We start from the raw sequence: 27,656 nt of genomic DNA on the forward strand, positions 1-27,656 counted from the left end.
GGTACTTTTTCCCTCCTGTAAATGGCATAGACGTTTCTTAACGGGAAGGGCAAACTGACCTTGCCTGCCTTTCCATCCTCCCTCTTGGTTGTCACTTATTGTCTGTGAAATAGAAAAATAAAACCCACAAAGAACACAAAAAACAAACCAGAAACAGATACCATTCTATGAAGTGTGTGTGTGTGTGTGTGTGTGTGTGTGTGTGTGTGTGTGTGTGTGTGTATCTCTGTATTCTGTCACTCATTTCACTTCGGGGACCTGAAAAGGGAAGAAGTTTCTTTCTGTAATGCTGTCTGTGTCTCCAGCTCTTGGAACACAGCAGTAAAGCCATTCAATGTAAGCTATGTTTTGATTGAGAGAAACATCAAGAAGAGTCCTGGTTCTGTTCAATCAGCCACTCACACTGATCTGCTGGGCCTTTTCAGCGCGGTATCCTGGATTGAGGGGCCTGGTTCAGAGGTACTGCGGGTCATTTTTATTAGAGGGCTGTGAAATGAACTTGTTTACAATCAACATTAAGCATAAGAAAGGAAGTATTGAAGAGAAAATTTCAAGTCTGCCACATATAGAGTAAATATTATTTTATGTCATCCTACTTCTATTGTAAAATATACTTTTTACTAAGCTGTGATCAAAAGGGTCTGAAAAAAATCACCTATGTATATACTCTACTTCTACTTTGTTCTGTAATAGGTTAATTGAAGTCCTGAAGACTCTTTCCCCCCTTATAGATCAGAGGCATGAGCTGGCCATTCCTAAACCAATCACTGCTTATGACAATGGACCACTTGTTAAGCTTGATCTAGGGCCATACACAGCGAGTCTGGAACCCAGCGCAACACATGACCACAGGAGATTCCTCCTACCAGAGACAAGTTAATTCAGGTATAGAGACCAAGTCCAAGGCCCTGGCTGTAGCAATTGAGTCTGGGGTTAAAGATAAAGTGAGACACCTTCAAGCAGGAAAACTCTTTTAAATACAAAGTGGCTCTGTGGCTAGCTGATGTAGCTGCTTCTACATTTAAGACCGCCAGCCAAAGCTCCTGGAACATGGTCAGCCTCCATCCAAGCCAACACATCTCATGAGGTCTTCCTTGTTGAGTTCTGCAGAATGGTCCGTCATTCCCCACTCTCCCTGACTCTCCAGTTTCTAGCCACACCACTCTGGCATTAGCCATGCTAATGCCCTGCCTTGCTTGCTGCTGCTTCTGTGTATGCCTCTTCCTGTGCTGGAGGACTTCTTCTGTCCTCATTTCCTCTGCCCCTACCCATAGCTCACCTTTGACCTTCCTACTCACTATAACCATATCTTGCATTAAGTGTCATGAGGGCAACTTCCTCTTCCGTCTTGGCCCCTGTGAGAATGCCAGTGTGTGTTCTCAGTAGTCCTCAGGTGGCCACAGCATGGGTCTTGGGCTTTGAGATGGAGCTTACCCCATGGCATCTAAGGCCTATAGCATAGCCGCTGGGGAGGAGGAGAAGGCTGCTTACTGGGACTGAGAGTTGGGCAGTCAGATGGCGTTCTCATTCTTAGCCTCCTTGACTTCCCTCTAATCTATTTTGGTTAAGTTGATTTTTTTCCCCCTTTGAATAGTCTCTATGTGAAAAATTTAATAAATGAGGCATTCTTTCTTCTTTTTTAAAACAATAAAATGAAATAAATTTTCTAGAAATTGATTCCCAAATCGAATCACACTTCCCATAATGTATTTAAAGGAAATGAAGAGCATAGCATTACATGTAATTCAATGGATTCTTGATGGATCATAATGATTTACATGTGTGGTTAAAGTGCCCTTGGTTTGGATCTCTGATTATTAAATAACTGCCACAGGCACATAGACACATCTCCCGTGCATGAGTCTAGCCTTTCTGCCCCAGAGAGACCCTTAAGTCAGGGCGATTTTGGGGTCCCACTGTTCCTATTGCTAGAGAAAGGGCCTATAGTGGTTGGAAACAGAGAGACATCTCCTGCCATCAAGGAGCTGGCTCTGAATTGAGTTACAAGGACCCAGCTATTTGTCATCCACTAGACTTCTTTTCAAAGGCATGCAAGCCATGGATGCCTGTATGTTCCATGAAATGATCAGACTCTTGCTTAAGATCTGGGAAGCAGGTAACTGAGTGCCACAGAGGATGGTTCCACTTGGACAGGTTATGACTCAGGTCTCAAGCCAGAAGGAGGCTGAGAAACCTTTCTTTATGGTCACCTCACTTTATAGGTGAGGAAACCAATAACAATCTTTCTCCTCCTTATCTGCACTATCAGTTTGTCAGGTGCTTTGCGTGAATCAGGCGATAGTAGACACTGGTTTTTGAAATTGTAATTTATTTTTGTATTTATATGGCTCTTATCTCCCCTGTGGGGAGTCTACTTTATGTGCCTTCTTGCCGGACTCTTGTTCACCTTGGAAACGGTAAAAGGTTGTCTGAGTGCAGCTTGGCTGTATTCGCCTGGCTGTGCTGCTTAAGGGGAGAATCCAATTCATCATCCTCTCCAGCTTCTGGAGTTATATCCCCCGCCTCCCTGTTCTTTCAGACTCTCCATCTTCAAGCCTAGCATCATGGATAGCATCTTGGTTCTGCTCTTCCATTGACATCATGTCCCTGGACAAGTCTTTCTCCGCCATCTTCTCAGATGTACCGTTGCATTTATAGAACATCGTATATTCCAGAATATTCTTTCTGTATCAAAATCTTTAACTCCTAGCAAAGCTGGTTTAGTCACATAAGATGACATTCATAGGTTTCTTAGAATAGGACCTGGCCATCCCTAGCACACCAAGATTCCTGCTTTCTGAATTTCTCAGAGTCGTCTTCTGGCATTCTTTCAATTCTGTGATCTCCTGGTATGCTCCTGGTACCTCTTTGGTGGGGGATCGGATCATCTAAAAGTGTTTCACCTTTCAGACAGCTACATTTTATTTCCATTGCTTATGCTCAAGAATCAATGTGGTAAATCAGTACTATGTAAAGAAATTTACAAGCATTAGCTTATAAAATTTATAACCTTCCTAACAGGGCTTTGTCCCCATTTTTCACGTAAGAATATTGTATCTCAGAATAGCAATTACGTACGTTTGAAGGCTTGTGGTGGAGATAGAATTGAAAGTAGCTAGTTTGGTTGGAGTGACTATGTGCTTCACTCATTTCCCAAGATGGAAGTGTGCAGTGTTGACTAGGATATAAGGCCTGAAACGTCTTGTCTTGATAGGGAAGACAAGGCATAGAAGAGGTGGTCCAAGCAGGAGGGAGGATGGAGCAAGAGGTGAACACAAGACACAAAAGTTAAGGGAAAGGCATAGTACAAGTTGTTGCCCTTTTGGAGGTACAGCACACTGAGAAATGAAGGAACCAATGATTCCATCTTGGATGATAGAATACTTCTAAATGTACCATGGCATATGTGGACTGTCCACAGTAATAACAGTCTAACTCAACTGTGCTGGACATCTGACTTGAATTAGATCCCTTCCTGAGTTCTGGTCTCTTCCTAATGTGGACTTGTTAGACACCTGACACCTTATACCAACATTAGCCTTTCATGAACAGCGTGCCTTTCAAAAGCAAATGTAGCTCTTTCTTCTTGGTTCTATGGGCAGAAGCAGACAGGTGAGTTTTAGAGGTTGAGTGGCAAGCCTAGGCCTATGTTAAAGGCTCCTGGCTTCTGACTAGTCTCCAAAGAAAATGGTTGCACACTTGCTGAAGGTTGGGCGGCAACTAATGAAGGAGCTCTTCACACAGTAACATCTGGCTCCCAATTGAGCCATGATCAGCTGGACTCACTACTTTTGGACATTGAATGAGACTGTAGTGTGCGTGTGCGTGTGCGTGTGCGTGTGCGTGTGTGTGTGTGTATGTGTGTGTGTGTGTTTGTGTGTGTGTGTGTTTGTGTGTGTGTATGTGTGTGTGTATGTGTGTTTGTGTGTGTGTATGTGTGTTTGTGTGTGTGTGTGTTTGTGTGTGTGTATGTGTGTGTGTATGTGTGTTTGTGTGTGTGTGTGTATGTGTGTGTGTGTGTATGTGTGTTTGTGTGTGTGTGTTTGTGTGTGTGTGTATGTGTGTGTGTATGTGTGTGTGTGTATGTGTGTTTGTGTGTGTGTGTGTTTGTGTGTGTGTATGTGTGTGTATGTGTGTTTGTGTGTGTGTGTATGTGTGTGTGTGTGTATGTGTGTTTGTGTGTGTGTGTTTGTGTGTGTGTGTATGTGTGTTTGTGTGTGTGTATGTGTGTTTGTGTGTGTATGTGTGTATGTGTGTGTGTATGTGTGTGTGTGTGTGTGTGTGTGTGTGTGTGTGTGTGTACACCCACATACCATACATACATGGTGGAATGTGATGCTTATTTCATGGTAAATGATAAGTGAGAGAGTAAACAGACCCAGGTTCTACAGTGTGCTTTGAAGGCGTACCATCAGTGGCCTCAGATCTCCCAGTGGCTCTGCCTGTTCTATGAGATAGGAGCCAAGCCCTTGAACACACAGGCCTTGAGGGAATTTCAGACCCAAACTTCGGCACCACCTCAGTGTCACATCTAGGCTTAGCCAACAGAGCTGTAAGCGGCTTGGTTGGATTAGTTACCTTTCGCATCTCTTAAGAGAGAAGGTTTGTTTCATCTTGACAGTTTAAGGAGAAACACAGGTTCTCATGGCAGGAAAGACATGGCAGGGGATATAAGACAGATGGTCACACCACATCTGTCATCAGGGAACAGACAGTGGCCAGAAGGTTGGGTCAGGCTATCAAACCCCAAGCTCTGTGACCCACTTCCTCCAATGATGCTTCACCTCCAAAAGTTTCTCCCTTCTCTGCATGAGGTGCCATTGGCTGGGAGCCAGGTGTTCAGACACATGAGTCTGTGGGGGAAAAGGGGGGGCACATTACATTCAGACCAGAGCACTGTCTAACTTAAATGCCAGATTTTAGATAAAGATTGAATATCCCACACATTATTAAAAAACTGCACTAAACTTATTTAGTTGTACTAAGGACTATTTCTGGTTCTTTACGTGAAACTCAAGTTTCACTGAGCAACCTATATTTTATCTGGCAATTCTAAACATAAGCCCACTGCTGCAGGGTATTTTCAGACATGGAAGTGAACAGCAGAAGATGTCGGTGAAAAAAAAAAGACACTATTGACCTGGATTGGCAAGGAGACTAAGAAAATATCCCGAGGTCAAAAGGAACCAAACACTGAAGGTCTATGGGTGGTGACTGATTTGGGAGAGATGGCTAAGTTCTAATTGTCCAGGGCATCACTTCCAGCTTCTTCTTCTTCTCTGTGCCACTGTGGTTGCCATGGCTAGAAAGACATCTGTGTCATCATCAGGATCATATCAGCATCCACTCGCTACCTTCTTCGCTGCTGACAGCAGAAAGCAAACTATTAGAGGAGAGGGCTAAGCTTTGACAGCCAGCCCGGAACAATTACTGAACTGGACTGTGTGTGCTACGTGTTGTGTGTATTTCTGGTCATCTGCCTTCTGCTGTGGGAGATTGTAGGAATTAAGTACGCCTCTAAACAGAATTTTCCATCAGCTCTGTGCCTGTGAGGTGAAAAGAAATGGGAAACAGAGCCTCTGCACACATACATATGGCTCTTGGGACAGCAGAGAGCTTAAGCTTTTATTAACTCAGAATTGAACTATTATCCTTGGTTTTGAGGTGTGTGTGTGTGTGTGTGTGTGTGTGTGTGTGTGTGTGTGTGTGTGTGTGTCCAAGTTTATGTGTATAAATATTGCAGCAGACACTACCTACCATTAAGGCAACTTTATTGTGATGGAGAAAGATACAGAGAGGATTCTAATGGTCCTGAAAGGGACCAGTGGCAATTCACTTGGTGGTTTGTGGCCTTGGGATGAAAGGAATCAAATTCATTTATGTGTTCAGAGATAGAACATGGTGACACTGGGAGTCATACTGGAATAGTGTTGCTGAGCACTTCTAGGCAAATGCCACAACGGGATGAGGGCTGATGTAACTGTTGTAAGGGAACTGACTTTCTTTTAGCCATTTAACTTTTTCTGAGCCTGGTTTCCTCATAGAAATGAAAGATAGACAACAGTCTCATTAGGAGATTTTTGATGATTTAATGATATAACATTTGAAAATGCTGGCAGATAGTAAATATTATGTATTTTCCACCCCAGTGTTTTCTAAACATCTGTTATGAATCCTCATGGTGTGTTGTAATTATATCTTCTGTGTGATTTCTTCCACTGCATTAAGTGTCAAGAGCCATTTCCTTTCCCCCTGTCTTCCTGCATTTGATGTGATAGAGCCGTATATACATCACCACTTAGGTTTGGCTTAGAGAAGAAGCTTCTAGCCTTTTCTCTTTCCCTCCTTTTCCCTCCCTCCCTCTGTCATTCCTATGGAAGACATCCTGCCCTGTGGGGTCCTGCTTGGGTGTGTAGTCTTAGGAGTATATTACAAGATCCTCATCAAACTTTGGATGTTGGAGGATGGGTTCCTGGTGTACTCCTGGATGCTCAGACATACCTATGTCTGAGTATCATCCCAGCTTTGCTATTTTAATTTTCTTATCGGGAAGCTTGGGGATATCCATGGCCTCTATCAGTTATTGTTCTGTGCAAATTCATTAATATTTGTCCGTGAAGACCAGGTTCAGACCATCAGGCATCTGTTCAGTAACTAGGAGGGTAGGTTTGAGGATACAGGGGACTCTGAAGTTGACTCTTTTGGGAGTACAGATGGCTCTATTAAGTGGCTCAGGCCTGGAGAGGGATGGATAAGAATGCCACACTCCTCCACGATGTGAAGCATTGACGGAGATGGGCGTTAGGTTTAACGGGAGCCAGAGCAGGGCCCCTTTCCCTAACTAACTTTGCCCTCGGTGAGTCCATTGCTTCTGATTTTAGCAGGTGGTCAGGGGAGCCAAGGTACAGTTCTGGCCCTCAAAGATTTTGTGAACAATAGAAATTAAGAAGGAGGCAGGGGCTATGTATGTTTTGAAAGTTCTGTCGATCGTCTTCTTGCATTGGAAGAAAAAGGACATTTCTTAGCCACAAAAGAGCTTGAGGACATGGGCCAGTTGGTTGTTCGCAGTGTGCATTTGGTTCAGTAAAGAGCACACTTGGTGGTGGCAGTGTGAACGTGTCCCTGTGAGTCCCTGCGATAAATAACACACCCTTTCCTCTGCCTTTCCTGTTAGCTTTGCTCATATGCCCTTTGTCATGTGAGCTTGCCTCCGTGTGTCCCTGACACTTGCCTCTCCATTAGCTTTTCTTATGTTCCTCCTTGCCTGCGTCTCCACATTCGCACTGCTTCTCTTGGAGTCTCCTGTCTGCCTCTGATGGTGTGTTTGCGCCCTCTCTTAAGACTGGCTTCTGCCTCTGCCTCTGTGTTCCAAAGCATACCTGTCATACCCAGGCCTGGGGAGGAAATTTTCACTTCCAGCAGCTCTTTGTGTGATTCAAAAGAACATCTGAGTACCTGGGTATCCTAGGAAACAGGACTCTAGTTTCAGAGCAGAACAGATTCCACACACTGTGTTTGTGTGAGAGACGGTGGAAGGGAGTCTCGCACCTGGGCAGCCCAGGAGACTCGGTGTTGAGTCCAGCCTTTGTTCAAGGGGGATGCAGAGCAATGGGCCTGTTTTCCTTCACATATCCTTGAAGTGTCTTCCTCTTTCTCTTCTTTCTTTTCCCTTTTGTCTATTTCTGTCATTTTTTTTTCAGTGCTATTTTCTACATTTCTCTTTGTTCTTTTCCTCTCTATAAGTTACACCACCCCCTTCCCAGTGTCCTCCTCTGACTTTGTAAGCTAGAACCACACATAGCGTCTGAGATGCTGCTCCCTGTGCCCTCTTCTTTTCAGATGATGTTATGTGACTTGCGAGGTCAAGAAAGATGGAGAACGCCTAGAAAGCTTGCCTAGCACATGTTCTTTATAAAAGTAGGAGTACTTTGTTTATTAATTGTATGAGCACAGAATTACATAATATATTTATATATGTAGTGTGTGTGTGTGTGTGGGTGTGTGGGTGTGTTATTTGTGTGGGGGGGTGCAAGCACGAGCTCTCGTGGTGTTTATGTGTGGAAGTCAGAGGACAACATCCATGTATTGGTCCTAAAGCATGTTCTACACCCTGTTTGAGACAGGCTGGCTGACCCCTGGGCTTTCAGGAACCCACATGCTTTTTGCCTCCCATCTCACACAATCTCTGGGCTCACAGGTGTGCTTTACCACACCTGGCTTTTTACCAAGAGTTCTGGGGATTGGAACACAGGTTCTTTTGTACTGGTAATGCAAATATTTTACATACTGAGCCATCTTCCCCAGTCCAAAGTGTAAAATCCCAAAGCTGAAAGCAGTCTCTACCACTCATTACAATAACGCGATCCAGTGCGAGCCTCCTCTCCATGTCCTAACGTGAGCTGGGCAGCACTGTGCACTTGAACGCTGCTGATATCGGGAGGGCTCCTCTGCGTCGAGGCTGCTTGTCGGCTGCGAGCTGTGTGTTCACAACCATCTCTCTGACTATGCCATCCTGGATTGACATTCTCAGAACCTGTTGGTCTTGCATTGCTTCCTAGAGCCATAAGACCTTTCACGTGGTTCTCTTTGCCTACATTTTGAAGTCTTTCAGAGAGGCTAACGAATAGTTAAATCAGCCATGCTTGCTACTATGCAGTTTTCCAAATGACTCATTTCCCACTGCTTCTAAATAGAGGGGCTAATCTTGGAGAAGTTACAAGGGGTAAAAGGTATTATTTCACAAAACAAAGAATAAGCTAGCAAAATTTAAATCAATATTATTGACCTTCGTGTGAGAAACAATGTCAGTTATACACTTTGTAGTTTCCATAGACTTTTTTTTTTTTTTTTTTTTTTTTTGAGATGGTACCTCACTGAGTAGCCGATTCTGGCCTTGAACTTGCAGTTCTCTTGGCTCAGCTTTATAAGTGCAATCATTACAGGCACGCATCACCATGCCTGGTCCAGAGCAGTCTTCATCTTTAACAGAGTGTAATTTTATATCTAAAACTAGGTCATTGTACCCCTCTATTTTATAGATGGAAAAAGAAAGTGCACCTAGAGGTTGAGTCATTTGTATGAAGTAGATACTCCTTTGGGCCAAGACTTAAACCTAATTCTTCTAACACTTAGTTGTCTGCGGTATCACTCCCAAATACATGTGTGTCTTTATCCCCACAAAGTACCTGCTTTGTGGTTAGGTGACATGCAAAGCATTGTCTTAATACTTGCTATACACAGTCTGATAGTATTCTTGTGGATGAGTGTGTGTGTGTGTGTGTGTGTGTGTGTGTGTGTGTGTGTGTACATGTGTGTTCCTGGGTGTGGCTGTAGAAGGTGGAAAAAAGAAAAGCTGGGGTATGACTCTGGTGCCTCATATTTGACCACGTCCCCTGGATGGGGAGGGCTGGTGGCACTCAGAGGAAGGATAGCAGGCTACCAAGAAGAGACTTGATACTCTATTAGCAGATAAAGGGGGAGGAAGTCCCCCTCAATCACAGTCATAGGGGAGGGGAGTAAAAGGAAAATGGGAGGGAGGGAGGAATAGAAGGATACAAGGGATGGGATAACCATTGAGATGTAATAAGAATAAATTAATAAAATTAAATTAAAAATTAAAAAAAAAAAGCAAAGAAAACCCATCCAGGTTAAAAAAAATAGTTTGGAGACAATTATTAAACACATTACTAATGTATAATGACCACAGGCATAGCTCCCATCACGAACATCAGTGTAATTACTTATTTGATAAGAATTCTGAATATCAAGGAGGAGGGGAATAAGTTATTTCTTCACTGAAGTTAACCCAGACAAATTCCCTAAAGAGAACAGGAGATACGAACATGTGACCTTGAAATAGAAAACATAAGGTCCTGGTTACAGGAAAGGAAGGGAAGGAATGTTGCAAGGGGCAGAGAGCAAAGTGAGGGACCAGGCTTGGTTCAGGTGCGGGTCTTATGTTGGAGACCATGTGTTCTGCTTATAATTTGGGACTAAGACTCCAGTATGATGGTAACTTTTCCTTTGCAAAGTGAAACCCATATGGCTATATTTAATTCTACTCAACGCCACTGGTGATTCACCCAGGCCCAGGTGCGCCCACATACAGCTGGCACTAGCTTTGTGTACTTTCCAGGCAGAGCCTGCTATAGCCCAGACTCCCCATGAAACAGGAGGGAACAGACAGGCTGTGGTAACCTTGATTCTTTTGTGTCTCCATCTGCAGCATCCTGGCCACCGCGGGAACCCACTTCAACACCCACGTGGACCTGCGGACCCTCCGGGCTGTGCGTGTCCTGAGGCCCTTAAAGCTTGTGTCAGGAATACCTAGTGAGAACCTACTTTCTTCTTTCTGATTGGCCAGTATCCTCAATGGATCCAGGGTGTCAGACAACGTATGATAGGCAGGAAAGAGTTCTTCTTGGAAGGAAGCCTCTGGACATGCAACAATTGGGCATACCATTGTCCTTCTAAATTTAACATTTTCTTATATTTAAATAACAGTGGAAGCTTTTTTTTAAAAATCAAGAAATAAAAACAACAGAAAGTAAATGAAGACCATTCCTTATTGTATCACTCTGAAGTAAATGTTAATTTGATGTATTTTTATTCCCTTTTCCCTATGTATTTTTATGTAATTGTAATCATTATATATGTGTAGTTTTATCTGCTGAAATAAGTGGTTCAGTTTCCTAATGTTAAAAACTCTATGTGTTGTCAAAGGCTATTGCTTTGTTAATCAGTGTTGTGGTCTTCTCTCAGTGGGTGGGGAGCTGGATCTGAGAGAGAGTAATAGAAAGGATCAGCTTTGCCCCTATTTTGTAGGATTTGTACACTAGCAGCAATTGGCTTAATTCTCTTTGAGTAAGAAACTCAGTCTAATGAATTTAATCCATGAAAGAAATATATGTTATCATGGAGGACACAGAGGAGGGCAGTATGTAGGCAGTTGATCAAGGAATGGTAAGGAGGAAAAAGGAGAAGGGACATAGGTGATGGCAGTCTTCTGTGTGACTTGTCTTGGTTATCTCTTTATGGATAGCACCTGTCATGTCAGGATTAATGGTTCTTTCCCCATGGAATACTAGGAGAGGATGGACAAGCCCATCGTGTCAGGAGGCAATGAATGAGGGCTCTGCTTCCTTCTCTCCCTCCTGTCTAGGCCTGCAGATTGTATTAAAGTCCATCATGAAGGCTATGGTGCCTCTTCTGCAGATTGGCCTTCTGCTCTTCTTCGCCATCCTCATGTTCGCCATCATTGGCTTGGAGTTTTACAGTGGCAAGTTGCATCGGGCGTGCTTCATGAACAATTCAGGTAAGGCCATTGCTTTCTGTCTTCTGTGTCCCCGCTTCTTTTCCTCTTTGGTCATGAGCATAATAATTTGAGAGCATTTAGAGCCTTGCTGTAAAAGTATACTCTATCCCAACTCGAGAATTACAGTCAGAAACTTCCTAATGCATATTTGAGTTACATCAAGCTTAAAGGTCGACCCTGCAGTTGTATTGCAAAACACATAGCCTTGTTTGTAGCTGGAAGAAAGATTCAGATAGGTGGTCTCAGACTGTCTATCCAGGCTAGAGGGCTTTTAGAATACACACCAAAAACCATCAGTCTGAATAAATACTCTATAGAACGTATCCCTGATCCATAGACCAGAGAGACCCCAGAGACCAGAATCAGATGGGGGGCCGGGTGGATCTGCAAAGAGAGTTCCTTTCTGTGCTCCACCTCACATTTGCCCCCTCTCTCCCTCAGAACCGAGGGAGCTCTGAGTTTGGCTTGTCAGTTGTGCCTTGGGAATTATGGGATACACAAAACCCCAATTCCCATTGTGTCTTGTTTGTTCTTCGCAATCTAAGTAGTATACTCTAGGAAGAAAGTCAAGGAGGAGGCTGGGGAGTGGTGAAGGGCAAGCTAAGGAATCCTGAATAAGTACCATGTTTTTATGAAAAGAAGCTCCAAATGATTTTTACTTTATCTTTAGTTTAAAACCAAAAATGTATGCCTGAAAAGCAAAGGGCTAGGAAGATAAAGCAAACATTGGCTTACAACTGTCCCTGAGAAACCTAGGGAAAAAACAAGGTTCATCCAAATCAACACGATTTTGCCCTTACCTCGGTGGCTTCTGTGGAAACCAGCCCTATGAATTTCCATGGCAGCTGAGGCCAAAGTAGCGCTTCGGGTCTGAAGAAGATAGAGACTTCTTTAGAGGCATTTTGAGTTGCACGTGAGTGTGAACTGAGGTGTTTAGAGAGCCCAAGGTAGGAGAGGGGCTGAGATAAGATGGCCAAGCGTCTTGTCTATGGCAGGAGAATTGCTTGCTTGTGGCTTCCTAGGATCAATTTCCGGTTCATGCTAAACACCACATGGTTTGTCTCCCACTCTCCAATATATCTACAGGTATTCTAGAGGGATTTGATCCTCCCCACCCGTGCGGTGTACAGGGCTGCCCGGCCGGTTATGAATGTAAGGACTGGATCGGCCCTAATGACGGAATCACCCAGTTTGACAACATCCTTTTTGCTGTGCTGACTGTCTTCCAATGCATCACTATGGAAGGGTGGACCACTGTGCTGTACAATGTGAGTGAGCTGGTACATGTGGGGTGGGGTGGGGGGGCATACGGTGGAGTTCTGGTGCTATTTTGGTTCCTCCGGAATAGGAAAGTCTGGAGAGAAGTTGGACTTGTCTCTGTTCAACTTCAGAACCTAGAAGAGCCTAGCAGATCATGTGCCCCTCCCCCACTACCTTCAGTATTTTGCTGAGTGGAAGTATGTACGTGTCTTATTGTGATTGGTAGATTGCACTTTGTAGTTCTGTCAATGGGTGAAGGAACAAGTTAAATCAGATTGCCTTGTTGTGGAAAGTTTTGGCTCCACATGGTAGTGGGGGCATTATGGGGTGTTTTAATAGGTGCAAGGTTCTCAGTTACTGTCCCCAAAGGGCCCACCATCAGATTGGAAAGCTGTTACCGTGGTTCTCAACCCCAGCGGCCCATTAGAGTCAGCTGGGAGCTTTAAAAATTATACTGCCTGGGCTTCACTCCAGGCCAATTAAGTGGGAATGTCTAGGGGTAAAGGCCTGTCGTTGACATTTTTTTTAAAGCTTCCTAGCTGATTTTAATATGCAGCCACTGTCAAAAACTACTGCATTACATGCCCAGAGAAAGCATGGCTAATTGTGAGACTCATTAGAAAGTTCCCTGAAAATTCGAGTGCCTAGGCTCCTGCCCTGGAGATTCTGACTTTGGATAGCTCTGTCTAATTGGTGAGCGGTGCTTTGAATGGAGCCCTTGGCAATTCACATGGTCAGACTTGTTGGGAGGAGGCTCTGAGTTGGTGTATGAGACAAAGCTGTCCAGCTGTCTGATAGAGATGCTGGGGATTCCAGCAAGGAGACAGAAGCTAGACAAAGTGACCATGATATCTCTTCTGCCTTCCAGAGTCTGATGTTTATAAGCCATCCAAGGCATGGTGCAGAGTCCAAGCTCAGTAATGAGCCTTGGGGAGAGGTATATATTTTGATGTACATGTAGTGTAAGGAAGCAGTGTGGGCAGACTAACTGGGGAAGGTGTCTATGAAGAACTGTATGCTCTGTGTCTTTGCTTTCAGCCATTGGTGGCCAAAGTAGATGCCTTTGGAGTTACGATCTGACTTAGGCATACTCCCTTCACTTGCCTTTAACTCAAGGTGCCCACTGTTTTCTTCTGGTCATCTCTGAATCTTGTTAATCTGATCCCACAAAACTTATTAGCTGGGCCCAGTGTGACTTATACAGAATTCAGTCTTTGGAAGGATAAGTGAAAGGAAAAGCTGTGTCTTTGGGAGAGACTCAACGAAACCTGATACCCAGAGAACAAAGATTGTATGAAACCTATCCACGTAGGCACTTAGAAATTGGCCGTTGCAGTCAGTCCCCTTGATCTTTGATTTAATCTATGGATACTACCAGCTATCGATGCAAAACTTTCTACAATTTGTTAGGTTAATGCCAGTAAGTAATCTGCCCTAGGGTGGCAGTACCTACACCAAACATCTATAGACAGTTTCATCTTTGTCACTAAACTTTACAGTGTAACTATTTCCATAGCATTTGCACTGTATTGGTCATTTTAAAGTAACAGATAAGTGCTTTAAAGCAATGGAAATTTGGATACAGTTATATGCAAATACTGTGCTATATATGGGACTTGAGAAACCTCAGATTTTGGTATCCATGGGAGGTCCGGACACCTATGTTCTACAGATGCCAGGAAATGACTAATACAGGATGAGTAAGGTAGAGCTGAGAAATTTAGCAGGAAAGAGTTACAGGCTGTTGTGCTAACATCCCAGAGGGTACGATAGAGGTTTTTCCAGAACCAGGCGATGCTCAGCAAGTCCTAGACTACTATGAGGCAGAAACCCCAGATGATGCTCTGGGATTCCTATTAGCTGTGGGAGGCAGCAGGAAGGAGGAGACAAGCTCGGTGGGGACAGGCACTTGAGGCAATGTCACTAAGATTAGCCAGGAAATTATAGCACTGGCCCTGCAGTGGCTGGTGTCACTTGTGGGGCCTTGAATGTGATGAACTTCAATTAGATGTGTAGACTCACCTAAGTGATGTGATAAATGCATGGAAAGCCTAAAAGGAGGTGTTGCATTTGAGGATACAGGTGTGATCTGCCAATCCTCTGATCAGGTGGTACCAAAGCTTGCAAGAGGGGGACGCATGAGCCACTCACCACGCTTACACTGCTTCATTTGTTCATTCGTTCCTTATTTCTACATCTATTGATTGACTGAGTAGATGCTCTGTGTCTAGCACTGTGTGCTGAAACACTAGAAAGATGGCAGTTGGGGCGGGGGAAGTGGCGTGATCCCTGCTGTCACGGTTCTCTCTTCAAATTCCCATCTCTCTGGTTATCTGTCAGTTGTAGCAATAGAGGCTACGCGAAGCGACGGTGACCTAGCTCTCCCCTGTCGTTTTGCTCCATGAAGCAAGCAGGGAGGAAAAGAGGTCAATTACAGATCCTCTGAATCCTTTCATCACACCAGTTCCTAAGGCCACAGACTCACGCCTCTCTCTGAAGCCCAACCTGTTAGCCACTGAACAGAAGCATCCTTCTAGCCTTGATGGTTGGATCCAGGCATAGGGGAACTGGTTGAGCAATGAGGTTGGTTCCTCCAAAATATCTGGCTACAAATAGGCAGAAAGAACTCTTGTATACTCTGAAAAGAAAATCACCTTCCCAGGCACTGGAGCTAGGAGCAGGGCATGGCCCCAGACACCATAGGCAGGGGTGACAGTCGTATTGAAGTACATAGCTACCTCTTGATTCAGGAGAAGTCAAAGAAAATTGACACTCAATTTTCAGTGAGTGGGACAAAGATAGTCTGTATTCTTCTAGAGAGCCATCAAAACCAGCCTTAGGTGGGCAAAACCAGCCTTGCTGGTATAAAGCAAGACCCAATCAGGGCTGTGTAGAGGAGCTGGGCACACCTTGCTGACTTGGGCCTCCTGTCATTGCTGGGGCAGGCTCCATAAGACCGACTCTTTGGACCACTGAAAATAGGACTGACTATGGTAAAATTATAATATACGAGCTTTCTATTTGTTGAAATTTAACTATGCATCTTTGAAAGGAAAGGGGAAGGGAAAGATAACAGCTGAAATGGTATAGACAAATGTGTGTTTGCCTCTGTGTGTTTGTTCTCCCTGGCAGGCTCATTGTTAGGGCTAACACAGATATGAGCACCTAAAAAACTGGCAGAAAAGTTTCATACTTGAGGATTTTTTTTTTAACCTTGGAAAACCAATGAGTTCATTGGGGTTTATTCTGGCAGGTGAGTGAGTTAGGAGTCACTTAAGAGCATGGGTTACTCAAGGAAGCACTGAAAATCCCACCTTGGCATGAGTGACAATTCATGGATACTACATACCTGAAGCTCCCTCGCCAACTTGCAGACAGCATGGTTGGCTAGACAGTGCCCTCACTCTCACAGTTGTAAATGAGCGTATAAGTTCAGAGAAAGAACTTACGGGTGGGTTGTTTACATTTTGCTTATTTTGTGAATGTTTCGATCCTCTTCCTCCCTCAAGAATGTTTTATGTGATTTAAACTTAGATTCTGTGATGGCACACACATGCTACTTATACACTGTAGACATAAGGTTATTGTGTAATTCAAATGCTGATTTCTGTACCTCCCATATCTGGTTGCAGTTCTTGTTCTGAGAATCTCCTTCCTCAATTGTCCCCTGGCATGACAATATAGCAATTTACAGCCAATCGCTGAGCAAGGGAGAGAATAGGGCTGGACTTCCTGCCAGCCAGAGGAGGAGGAGTTAGAGGAGGAAGTAGGGGATTGAGCCAAGGGCACAAGTCCAGAAGAGATCAGGAGAGGAACTGGAACAAGGAAAGTGAAAGTATCTCTGAGATGTATGCTATGAGGAAACCAAACTAGCTTAGAGTATTAATAATAGAGTGATAACTGCTCATTTATTGTGTTGTGAAGCTTACTATTAAACAAATATAAAAGAATCTCAGTTACTTGTGTGATAGCCAGATTAAGAGAGAAACTATAAGAAACAAAGTTTTACAAAAATAACTTTAACATGCACTATCAAATTAACTATGAATAACTGATCAACTTAATATCATAAATAAAAGTATGCATGTCTTGCTATTTTACACTGAAATCTTCTAATAAATGCAGACATTAATATATTGATTTCCCTTCTGTATTAGTCAGGGTTCTCAGGAGGAACAGAACTGATGGTATAAATATATATAAAGGCATTTTATTAGAGTAGTTTACAGGCTGTGGTCCAGCTAATCCAACAATGGAAAAACCAATGATCCGGTAGTTGTTCAGTCCATGAGGCTAGATGTCTCAGCTGGTCTTCAGTTTACACTAGAATCCCAAAGAAGTAGGTGTAAATGTTAGGGAAGGAATGGACTTGCCAGAAAGAGCAAGGGTAAGCAAGCAAAGATCACAAATTTTCTTCTCCCATGTCCTTTATATATGCTGCTACCAGAAGGTGTGGCTTGGATTAAAGGTGCATCTTCCCAGCTCCAAATTATCTGGATTAAAGGTGGGTTCTTCCTGCATCAAGCAATTTAATTAAGAAAAATCCCTCACAGGTGTGCCCACCTGCCTGGGTTTTGGTTAATTCCATGTGTAGTCAAGTTGATGACCAGAAACAGCCAGCACAACTTCCTGCTACTTCTCATTCTGGGATGGTCCAATTCTTCTGTGTTTCATCAGTTAAGAAAAGGGAACTTCTATCTACCATTCCATTGTCCCTTATTTTTAATGATTGCAAAAAGTATGTAAGACTAGTTGGCCCTAGTTATACTCAGACTAGCAAGAGAGCCATAGTCATGGATATCATATTCTACAAAAAAAAAAAAAAAAAAAAAAAAAAAAAAAAAAAAAAGAGCTCTCAAGCATGAGGGCTCATTTTAAATATTTTATCTAAAATGCTGCCCTAGTTTCCTCTCTATTTCTGTGATAAACATCATGAGAAAAAGCATGTCACTTTGGAAAAGGATTTATTTGGCTTATACTTTTAGGACATGGTTCATCACTGTGAGAGGTTGGGGTAGCAACTCAAGCAGGAACTTGAAGTAGAAGGCACTTGCTGGCTTGCCTACAGACCCATGCTTGGCTAGCTTTCTTTTATGGCAACTGCCCAGGGAATGGTGCTCCCCATTGGGGGCTTGGCCCTCATATAACAATCAATAATCAAAACAATCCCTCACGGACACGCCTATAGGCCACCCCAATCTGGGCAGTCCTTCAATTGAGATTCCCATCTCAGATGACAATTAAAGCCAAGTAGGACAAACACAAAGGTTATTGTCTTCTTTCCACTATACAGACTCTTTGTAAGCACCTCTGGTGGACTTACATCACTCTGCCATTGACCACTCTTAGCCTCGTTGGTGTGTGTCTTCTCTCATTACCTTGCTAGACTGTAAGGGATAACTCAAGAGTTTCTTCAAGGTTACTTTAGTCTCTACCAACATTTCAACTCTGCTCGGTCAAATTCCCACTGTATTCTTGGCTCTCCTTCTTCCTGGGGTAGAAAGAACACAAAACAGTTTGGTTCTGCTGGCTGCTTCTACCTATTTGCACTACAGCTCCCAAAGGTCTCCTCAACTCACAAACTCTCCCTGACACTTACTAATTTAATTGATTTTATTTATCCCAAACCTGATAGGTGTTCCTTTCCAACACAGCATGTTCTTTCCCTGATCAGTGCAGTTCACTCAGCAAATGTTTCTTTGGCTTGAATATTAAACGTTTATTCCTCTTCACTGGGACTAGATGTTGTTGGGGCCTGAAAATCCAAAACAGCCCAAGCAGTCACAAGAGTCCAGCAAAGCAAGGGCTTTATTTGAATTAGGCAGCAAAAACTGACCAGTCAGGGACAACAGCACAGACTCTGGAGCCGACTACCTCTTTGAACAGTCATCTTAGTAAGTATTTAAGCAGATGACAAAAATGTATTATACCCAGGCTGCTACCGATATCAATTAGGGCCGCAGAACAGACTTGGGAGCTGAAGTGTGACCTGAGTCAGAACAGTAGAGAGTTTTTAAGTCTGAAATCCACAAATATCTGTGCTGAGTTATTCTACCAATCAGGATCTAGGGATGGGGGCTTCCTTAAGATCATGTCTTTGTGATACACTTATCCTGTTCCCGTTGATTGAGTTATTCAACTATGATGGAGTGACTTGCCTAGTGCTCATGTCTCGACTTCCCAACCAGGATGTCAGGTACCCACATACAAGTCTCTTTCTGCCAAGCAGAATGTCAGTTACCCAGGTCTTGGGAACTTAAACTTTACTTGGCCCCTATTCAAAATGGAAGTTTTATTCAAAATGGCATCAGTTTGGTTCCTTCTTACACCGTGGCCAAGAAAATCAACTCTCTCATGATTCTAACCTGAGTTTTCTTCCTCTTTGTCATTCTTGTTTTATTGCTAACTGCTGGTTTTGTGAACTGTTTTCTTCCTTTTAGGGTTAATATTCTGACTACCGAGATTCTCAGTCCCCATCTGCAGTTATTCAGGTTTTTGCTGTGAATGTCCAGGTTTTCTGTTTGTTTTCATGTCTGTATCTGGGCTTATTTCTGTTCTCACTTGCTGTTGATACAGAGGTACATGTGGAAATTCCTGGAACTGTGCTGCTTTTCCAGCTTTATAGTTTGCCTGCTTCTGCACAGGATGCTCTGAGCCACTGTGAGGGAAGATGTCTTTGAAGGTGTTACAGGCATTTTTTGGCAAAAGAGGCAACTTAGAGTCTGGGTGCCTCATGAGAACCTTCTTCACTATTCAGAAATCCGTTAGTATATTCCAGTAGCTGTCTTTTATCCTGCCTTCTAGCCATACAGTTAGTATTTGTTAAATTTGTTAACATCTGTTCACTATTTGCCTCATTGAATTTTTGCGCAGGTGTGTGATATACAAGCATGTTGAAAAAAAATCCCACCATATCCCAGGACTAATGAAAAAGCCACCATTTTCTTCTTTGAAGTAATTCTGCTGTTGTGGTATCTACAGGAGACATCGCAGTTTGTGGGATGAGAGACTAGGGAGCGTAGCTAATCTTTGCGTCAGTCATCCGTCCTCCATCACTTCCTCCACATGCTTTAATGATAGGAGGATGTCTGTCAAAGCTTGCTTGACAGATGAGTGGCAGGAGCCGTGATCTTCTCATGGAGCTAGGATAATGAGGTACCCCAGCTGATCAAGGAGCTGACCTGAGATCAGGAAGCTAACATCTGGAACCACTTCTAGCTTTGAAATTGACAATTTTCTTTACATCCCCCATCTGCCATCTGTACCTCCCCCTGCCCCCCGTTCCTGTGCATGAGCCTGTCATACAGGTGAAGGTTGCATTCTGATACCTGTGTGACTCATATGTTTAACAGAAAGATTGACAAGAAGATCTTGGAAGGAAGTCTTCCCCCTTTTCTATGAAGGCTACAAGGTAGCAGGTGCTTAGCAAGAAGCTATAACTGCCCCTCACTGGTCCCAAGTACCTGGCCACACATCCTATTTCCATGTTCTTCAAAGAGGGAAGAAGGACATTAGGTGATATTGTTTCTACAACTCCCAGTAAAGGTTTTTTCTTACCTATGTTTCCTCTCATAGGCATTTACAGAGTCATACATTAAACTTATGATTAAGTTATCTAGTATTTATTACATGCCAGGACTATTGTAGATGTTGTAGATATAGCAGAGCCCCTACATTTGTGGACTTCCCATCTTAAGGAAATAAGTTCAGAACAGATAGCAAGCAGATAGAATAAGTCATATAGTGTGAGATGCTGTGGAGAAAAAATTGTGTGGAGAAATGGGAAAGATGTTTTTACTTTTAAATGAAGCTGTCAATGGGCCCATTCTGGGAAGATGGCATCTGAGTGAAGACTTGAAGCTGGTAAAGAAATGAGCTGAATGGTTTTCTTTTCTGGTTTTCTATGTCCCACATGGCCAGGACAGCAGTGCAAAGACCCTTTGATGGGTTTGTGCCAGTCACATTTGCAGAACAGCACAGAGGCTAACATATTGTAGTAAGAGATAAGTAAAGCCAGGGGAAGAAGAAGTAGACCTGGTGATCATTGTAAAGATCATTGTTGTTGTTGTTGGTGGTGGTGGTGTTTTTACCATCAGAGAGATGTATAGCGATGGGACAGGGGTTGCAGGAAAGAAACGGTATAGCCTAGGTTGAATTCTAAAAGTCCAGACTCTAAAGGAACAAGGCTGGAAGTAGGAGGACAAGTTAGAGGTCAGTGAAATGGTCTAAGGCAGCGCGGTAGGTGCTCCCATCAGGGAGGCAACACTGGAAGCTGTACAAGGCAGAAGGTTCTGGGCATGTGGTTGATGTCATCATGGCAGTCTCTGGTTGGATGGTTATAGGACTGAGAGAAAAATCAGAGGACCGGAGTTATTAGCTGGGGGTAGTTAGTGGTTTGAAGAAAGATTAAGAATTGATCTTGGACATGCTAAGTTTGCCAGGCTTATTTGACGTAGTAGTAAGACTATGAAGTGGAATAAATGGGTTCAGTGTGGAAGCTTATTCAGGAAATGTCATTTGGGGGCGCTTTCAGTGGATGGATGGATGGCAGTCGAAGTTGTGAGACCACAAAGGGAGTGAGTGTAGAGAACAGGGGAGACTCTAGGATTGGGCTCCACAGGTGTTGAGATAGTCACCAGCAAACTGTGACTGAGAAGGAGCAGTAAGAAAGTGTGATGTCCTGAGGCCAGTGGAAGAGGGTGCTTCCAAGAGAGAAGAAGAAAGTCAGTTCTCTGGAATGCGTCTCCACCCCCACCCCCGAGGTTGTATCAGTGTCACATATAGCAGCCCCTGTCCTGTGTTCCCTCGCTGAAATGGCTGAAATGTTACATCTGTAGGATCTCTTTAACTCACATTCATATTTCCTCTTCCAACAATGCTTTTGCCCATTTGAGTCAAATGCTCCTGGTGGGTCAAAGAAGATAGACGTGGGCGGGAAATGAGGCGTCTTAGGGCAGCAACAGCCACAGAGTGTGAGAGGTTAAGGGAAAGGGCCCGAGGGAGGGAGGAGGATGTTGGAGGTTTGTGGAGAAGATAAAAGCTAGCTTCCTAAAAGTGTGAGTAGCAAATGGGGTAGGAGAGTGGCAGTGGCATGGTTTCTGTACAGCATCGAAGAACCCCTTGGCGCCAGTGGTGATGGAGTTCATGGGAGACCAGTCAGCAGCAAGGAGTATTTTCCCAGAACCTTAGCACTTAGCTATAAACAGTAGTGGTTGGGGATCTGGCTTTTGCCAAAGCAATTTTTGCCCCGTGAGTTTACTCAGCTAGAGAGGAGGGCTGGGAGTGTGCTTGTACCTTGGCAGTGGAATCTAGCCTAGGTAAAGAGAAAAGAGGTAGGAGAGAAATTGTCACGAGAGAATAGAATAAAGTATGAAGCCCAGCTCAAATGTGCTGGGGCAAATTCAGTCTGTAGGGTGAACTAGGAAACCTGTTTTGTTTTTTGGGAGTAGCAAGTGGGCTTTGAAACTGAAGGTTCTGACTCGTAAGTGGGTGTCTCCCTGCCCTCAGTACAGTGAACATGCTTATGGCATGATGCATGTGTACAGAGAGGCTGTGACTGCAGTCGCCTTGCACACCCTCTAAGTCAGCGATTCTCAGCATGCGGATCTCAACCCCTTTGATCGCCTAAGACCATCAGATGACACAGATTTTTACATTGCTGTTTATAACCAGTAGCAAAATTACAGTTATAAAGTAGCAAAGAAAATAATTTTATAGTTGGGGGGGTCAACATGAGGAACTGTGTTAAAGGGTAGCAGCATTAGGACAGTTGAGAACCACTGAGTCACCTTAGTGACTCAATCCCAGAGAGCCTGGGCCTACTTCCACTAAATTTCAAATGTTTTCTTGAGCACATTTAGGCCCAGATACCTGCTTCACTGGCATTGTATACCCGAATCTAATTTTCACCCTAAATTGATTTTTTAAATTATATTATTTAATTTTGAGTTCATGGGCACGTGTGTATGTGGAGTCCAGATGGTGACATTGGGTTTCTTCCTCAGTGGTTCTCTATCTTAATTTTGAGACAGGGTCTCTAACTGTATGTGGAACTCATTCATTAGGTTAGACTGGCTGGCCAAAGGGGCTCCTTCTGTCTCTCCCTCCCCAGTGCTGGCACTATTGGCACATGCTGCCATACTCAGCTTTTACGTGGGTGCTCGGTATTAAACTCTGGTTCTCATGCTCGCACAGCAAACATTTCACAGACTGAACCTTCTTTCCAGCCCCCAAGTTTAGCTTTTTAATTAGCACATGAAGTAACAGGTTTCTTTATGGCATTTCCACACATACTTAGCTTGGTTAATATCCTCTCCCCTCCCCTCTCCTTCCCTCTCCTCCCCCCCTTCCCCCCCTCCCCTCTTTCCTCTCCTCCCCTCCCCTCCCCTTCTTCCCTCTCCTCTCCTCCCCTCCACTCTCCTCTTCTCTTCCCTTCCGTCCTCCCCTCCCCTCTCCTGTGCCCTCCTCTCCTCTCCTCTCCTCCCCTCTCCTCTTCTCTCTTGTCCTCCCCTCTCCCCTCCTCGCCTCCTTTCTCCTCTCCCCTCCCATTCTTCCGTCCCCTCCCCTCCTCTCCTCCCCTCCCCTTTCCCCACCTCCTTCTATTCTATCACAAACTCGTCCCTACTATATGACCTAGCTATACTCCTGGGCATATGCCCCAAAGATTCACGGACATATATATGCATTCATATTTACTCCTGCTCTGTTCACAAAAGCAAGGAGATGGAATCAGCCTAGATGTCCGTCAACAAATGAATGGATAATGAAAATTTGGTACATACACACAATGAAATTTTATCCATCTGTAAAGAAAAGGAAAACGATAACGTGAAACACATAGGAAAACAGGTAAACTGGGAAATGTTATATTAAGTGAGATAACTCAGGCTTAGAAAGACAAATCCTATATATATGTTCTTTCTTGTATGTGGATCCTAGCTCCTAATTCTTATATATGTATATGTACATGTATGTGTGAGTAAAGGGAGGAGCCAGGAAGGTGGAAAGGGGCCCACGAGAGGGGAAACAGTGAGGCTATAATGGAGGGAATGGTTGGAATACAAATAAACACATGTGTGGTTTAGAAATTGAAGGAGGGCTACTGGGGGTGGACGGGGGGTGGGGGCACTCAGATGATTTTAACTGATTTTCAGAAACACGAAGCACCGTGGCAGCCTGTTCTCTAGGTTGGTGACGCGTCCTCTCTGGAAGTCCTGCCATGCACCCTGCTGGAACCGTTGGCCTATAGTGTTTCATTCTCTGGTACGGGAAGACACAGGTTTTCGTCCTCAAACCTGTCCGGTTCCCATTCAAAGCCGTCTCTGCTTTAAATCACTCCTACTCTCTGCAGATCCATCTCGATTTCTTAATAATTTGTCAAACTAGGGATGCCATCATGTTTGGGAGGCTTTCCAAACACGCCGCTTGCCTCCTGATCTGGTGCCTGCATTTCACACCATGCACCAGGCTGGTCTCCCAGTCTTTTGTCTGCTCAGGGCCATTAGGCTGGCTCGGGGCTCCTTTGCCTGCTTTTAGTCCACTCTAATACACAGTTTAATTTCTAATCCATGCCTTGGGTGCCTGATGTGTCACACAGCCGCAGGCTATGATCTCTCTGTGTGGAGACAATACTGAGCTTTAGGTGATCTGTCCCTGGGCTGCAGAGACAAAAATTAACTAGAGGTGGTGTGTGGTGACTCAACAGCCATTTTCAGGTACTTTTCACTGAATCATTATGGAGCCAAATGCTTCCAGAATCCCAACCAGGCAGGGATGGCATAGCTACAGTTCTTGGCCCACTGGGTAAGCCAAGAGGTCTCTAATTTTCTTCTCAATTGATCATTTACTGGAAAAAATATTGAGCAATGCTTTTCAGGGCCCCTCCAGTTGTGGCCCATCTTAAAGTCATCTAGGGAATAGCCTCTGTAATTTCAGATCCTGGGTCCTACCCTGACCTAGTGTGACATCATCCCTAGGGGTAGAACGAAGGAGTCCATTTTAGCAAGCTCTCTCAGGAGGTCATGCCCTGAAGGCCGAGAAGCACCATTCAACACGGCTGTAATTGCCAAGCACTGAGAAGGAGGCAGCCTGCAGAGTGAGAGAGTGGGGAAGGGAAGGCACACTCGGCCTCCAGCCTGCACTTGGCACCAGGTGGGTTTAAATGACTTCACGTATCATCCGCTGTTTGTCTATCGTACAGTGATAGGCACAGAATGGCCTCTGGTTGTGATTTATGGACACAAGTCCTGAAGGGACGGCAAGTCATGTAAAGGGGGATAAACATCTCCTCATCAGGCAAAGGGAGTAGCATAAAGGGCTAAGAAAGAGATACTCATGGTTGCCTGGAAGGACCAAGGGGTCTGGCTAACATAAAGGAAGCTTCAAAAAAAAAAAAACTGTGTAGACTTGGCTGTTTAATGTGAGGGCCGGGAACAAGGGGATCTGGTGACAGCGAGTTGCATGACAGGCCGTAGGACAAACAAAGGTGACAGGGCTCCTGACATACCATGGAGGAACATATTATCTAAGATACACTGGGATGTTAGTTTATATTCTTACTGTTTTAAAGAGGTACTTTGAAAACTGACCTTACGAGGCTGGTGGTTTTGGGGGTGAGGGTAGGAAGTGCTACCTTTCTCTCAGCTCCCATCTTCTTGACTTCACCCCACTTCTCATGTACTGAGAACAGCCTTCAGAGTTTGCCTATTGGAGCCTCCTTAAAAGTCACGTGTTACGATTAGGTATCAGCTTTGTTCTCAGTTTCCAGCGGCGCCTCTTGTTTTCTCCTCTCCTCATGAGGCTGATTTCATCTGAGCTTCTTCCAAAGATGGTGTGGGGTTGGACTGGAGCATCTTCTCTCTCAGGTACTGAGGATCCCACTTAACTTCCAGAGAGTCTTTTTGGAGGGTCCCTGAGACCTTCTTACCGTTGTCTGTCCACACAGGAAACAGGATGTTCTGTACTCACCTAGAGGCAGAGAACTGAAATTAACTACAAGGAGAGGATATTATGAGAAAGACCAATTAGAAGAGTTTGGTTGACCATCTGAATAGGAATATGTCTGATGCCCTGGGAACTCACGGTGGTCAAGAGAAAGTAAAGAGGCCATAAATATCAACCTAGTGCCAGAGCTGCCAGGCCTTCTGACTTTCCTCCACCTCAGCATTACCTGGGTTCTGTCCACTTTGAAATGGGAGAATGAGCTAGGAACCTCCCATACTTGCATGGAGTGGCCTTCCTCATCAAGAGCAGAGGAGACTCATGTCGGTCATCAGCCTCTGCAGCTGGGGAAGGATGCTGCATGTTTCTATCCCCTGTAGCACTTTCCTCCTCTGCTTGCCACCCTCTCCTCCATTCATCACTAAGATACTGGTCCTTGCTCTAGGGCAGGGGCTTACCCACTGAGACCCATGGGCAACCTTGGGTAGCCCCTATAAAACCACGTTTAAATTATTTTAGTGTGTATTGATTGTACAAAGCAGTGATTTTCATTATGACATTTCCTACACATATATAGTGTACTTAGATTTTTGTCTTTGTTTTTAAGTTTTTCTTGGGAATTTCACACAAGTGAACAACGATCCTATGTGTCCCTATTTCACCTCATCAACCCTTCTTCATGTCCCTCTTAGGGTATGGGAATCCTATCAGTTGGCCATGTCCTCAAGAGACTGATATTCTCTCTCCTAGAAAGTAGCAGTTGCCAACAGCTCCTAAAAAAGGGGTGGGGCCTTTCTGTGCCAGGGTTTTGCCAGGCTCATTCTTATGAACATCTTGTGCAGGTAACCACAGTTGCTGCGTGGTCATGAGCGTAGTGACATCACTTCGCAGCACTTCTCCCCATCCTTTGGCTCTTACATTCTCTCTGTCTTCCTTTCCAGATGTTCCCTGAGCCTTGGTGAGGGGGAGTGGGACTAGCAGGCTCTGTGTGGGAGTCGTGTTTATTCTCAGCACTTTGTGAGGTCCTCTATTGTCTTTTAACTATCATATATCTTTGAGTCAAGGCCCATTGACTGTAAGATCTATCAAAAATTCTATAATATCGTTTAAGGGGAGGAGAAAAGGGTATTCCATTTTAGGTGTTATATCATGTATTCTGAACTCAAAAATCTTTGGCTATGGAAAAACAGCACTGTAGAGTTGAAGAAATGTAAAATTAAGGGGGAAAAAAACTAATTTAAAAAGCTGCATGTGATCAGTGTGTTAGAGACCACATCTCACACTTGGAGGCTGCCTGTGGTGAGCTGGCTTAATTTGCTTTTAGTTCAGCCTATGGAGTAAGGCTCCCTCTGCTCTCGTCTCTGCACTCACTTGAACTTTGTGTGAATGTGCTATTGATTTAGAGAGCTTTCCTTCTCCTTTCCTTAGTCCATCATCCTACGCCCCCCCCCAAAAAAAATCAAACCTAAACTTGTGTGCCTACCTAAAGCGGCATCAGCAAGCCCACCATTGATTTTCTATGTGATTCAAGATTTTTCCCCCCAATACTATGAAGCAAAACAAGAGATCAAGTGGATGCTAAGGCTGATTCAAGATTGCGGGATTCATCTATTACCTCTGCTTCTAGTTTTCCCAGAGACAACCTCAGATTTTAAGCCATAGTAAAAAAAAAAATATTTACACTATGGATCCATTTGTGTAAAAGGCATCTAATGTGTTTATCCCTAAGATGTCTTCCTTTGAGAGTTTTATGTAATCGATGCCATGATGTCGATCTTGTTTAAAAAATGATTTCTGATCCTAAAGGTGGGATGACAGAGCAGTTAGGGGCCCTGCTCCCACCTTCACTGAGATGTTTTTAAAGGTTGTGCTCCCCCCCTCCCAGTCCCCCTCCTGCCTTAGCTAAAAGGTGAGAATTATTGTGCGATTGCTCTCCTAGAGTTGTGTGGTGATTGAGGGAGATGACAGGAGTATTGCTTTCGCACATCCTGACTCATCACAGCACCACAGTGTCTGATATTATTAAATATTTTTTTTAAACACCATCTAGAGTAGACGAGCAAAGCATCCTCTTCCACATCCTCTTTTACACTTTTCCTGCTCCTCGCTGGCTGTTCCGGTCTCGGAGCCATGTCACTTTGTA

At 44.1% G+C, this 27,656-nt stretch overlaps 1 protein-coding gene across 5 annotated transcripts in view; it reads left to right on the top strand.

Annotated features, from left to right (window-relative positions):
- CACNA1E (calcium voltage-gated channel subunit alpha1 E) overlaps positions 1-27,656 on the top strand; it is a 465,592-nt gene that overhangs the window by 234,837 nt on the left and 203,099 nt on the right. For all 5 annotated transcript variants that reach the window (XM_084785552.1, XM_084785556.1, XM_084785554.1 and 2 more), the window contains exons 6-8: positions 10,226-10,329; positions 11,162-11,314; positions 12,401-12,582. In XM_084785552.1, the coding sequence (XP_084641678.1) occupies positions 10,226-10,329; positions 11,162-11,314; positions 12,401-12,582 (439 nt within the window). The remainder of the gene's footprint in view (positions 1-10,225; positions 10,330-11,161; positions 11,315-12,400; positions 12,583-27,656) is intronic.

Source organism: Acomys minous (assembly GCF_964271855.1).
Source record: "Acomys minous genome assembly, chromosome: 1".
In the NCBI taxonomy this organism is placed as follows: Eukaryota; Metazoa; Chordata; class Mammalia; order Rodentia; family Muridae; genus Acomys; species Acomys minous.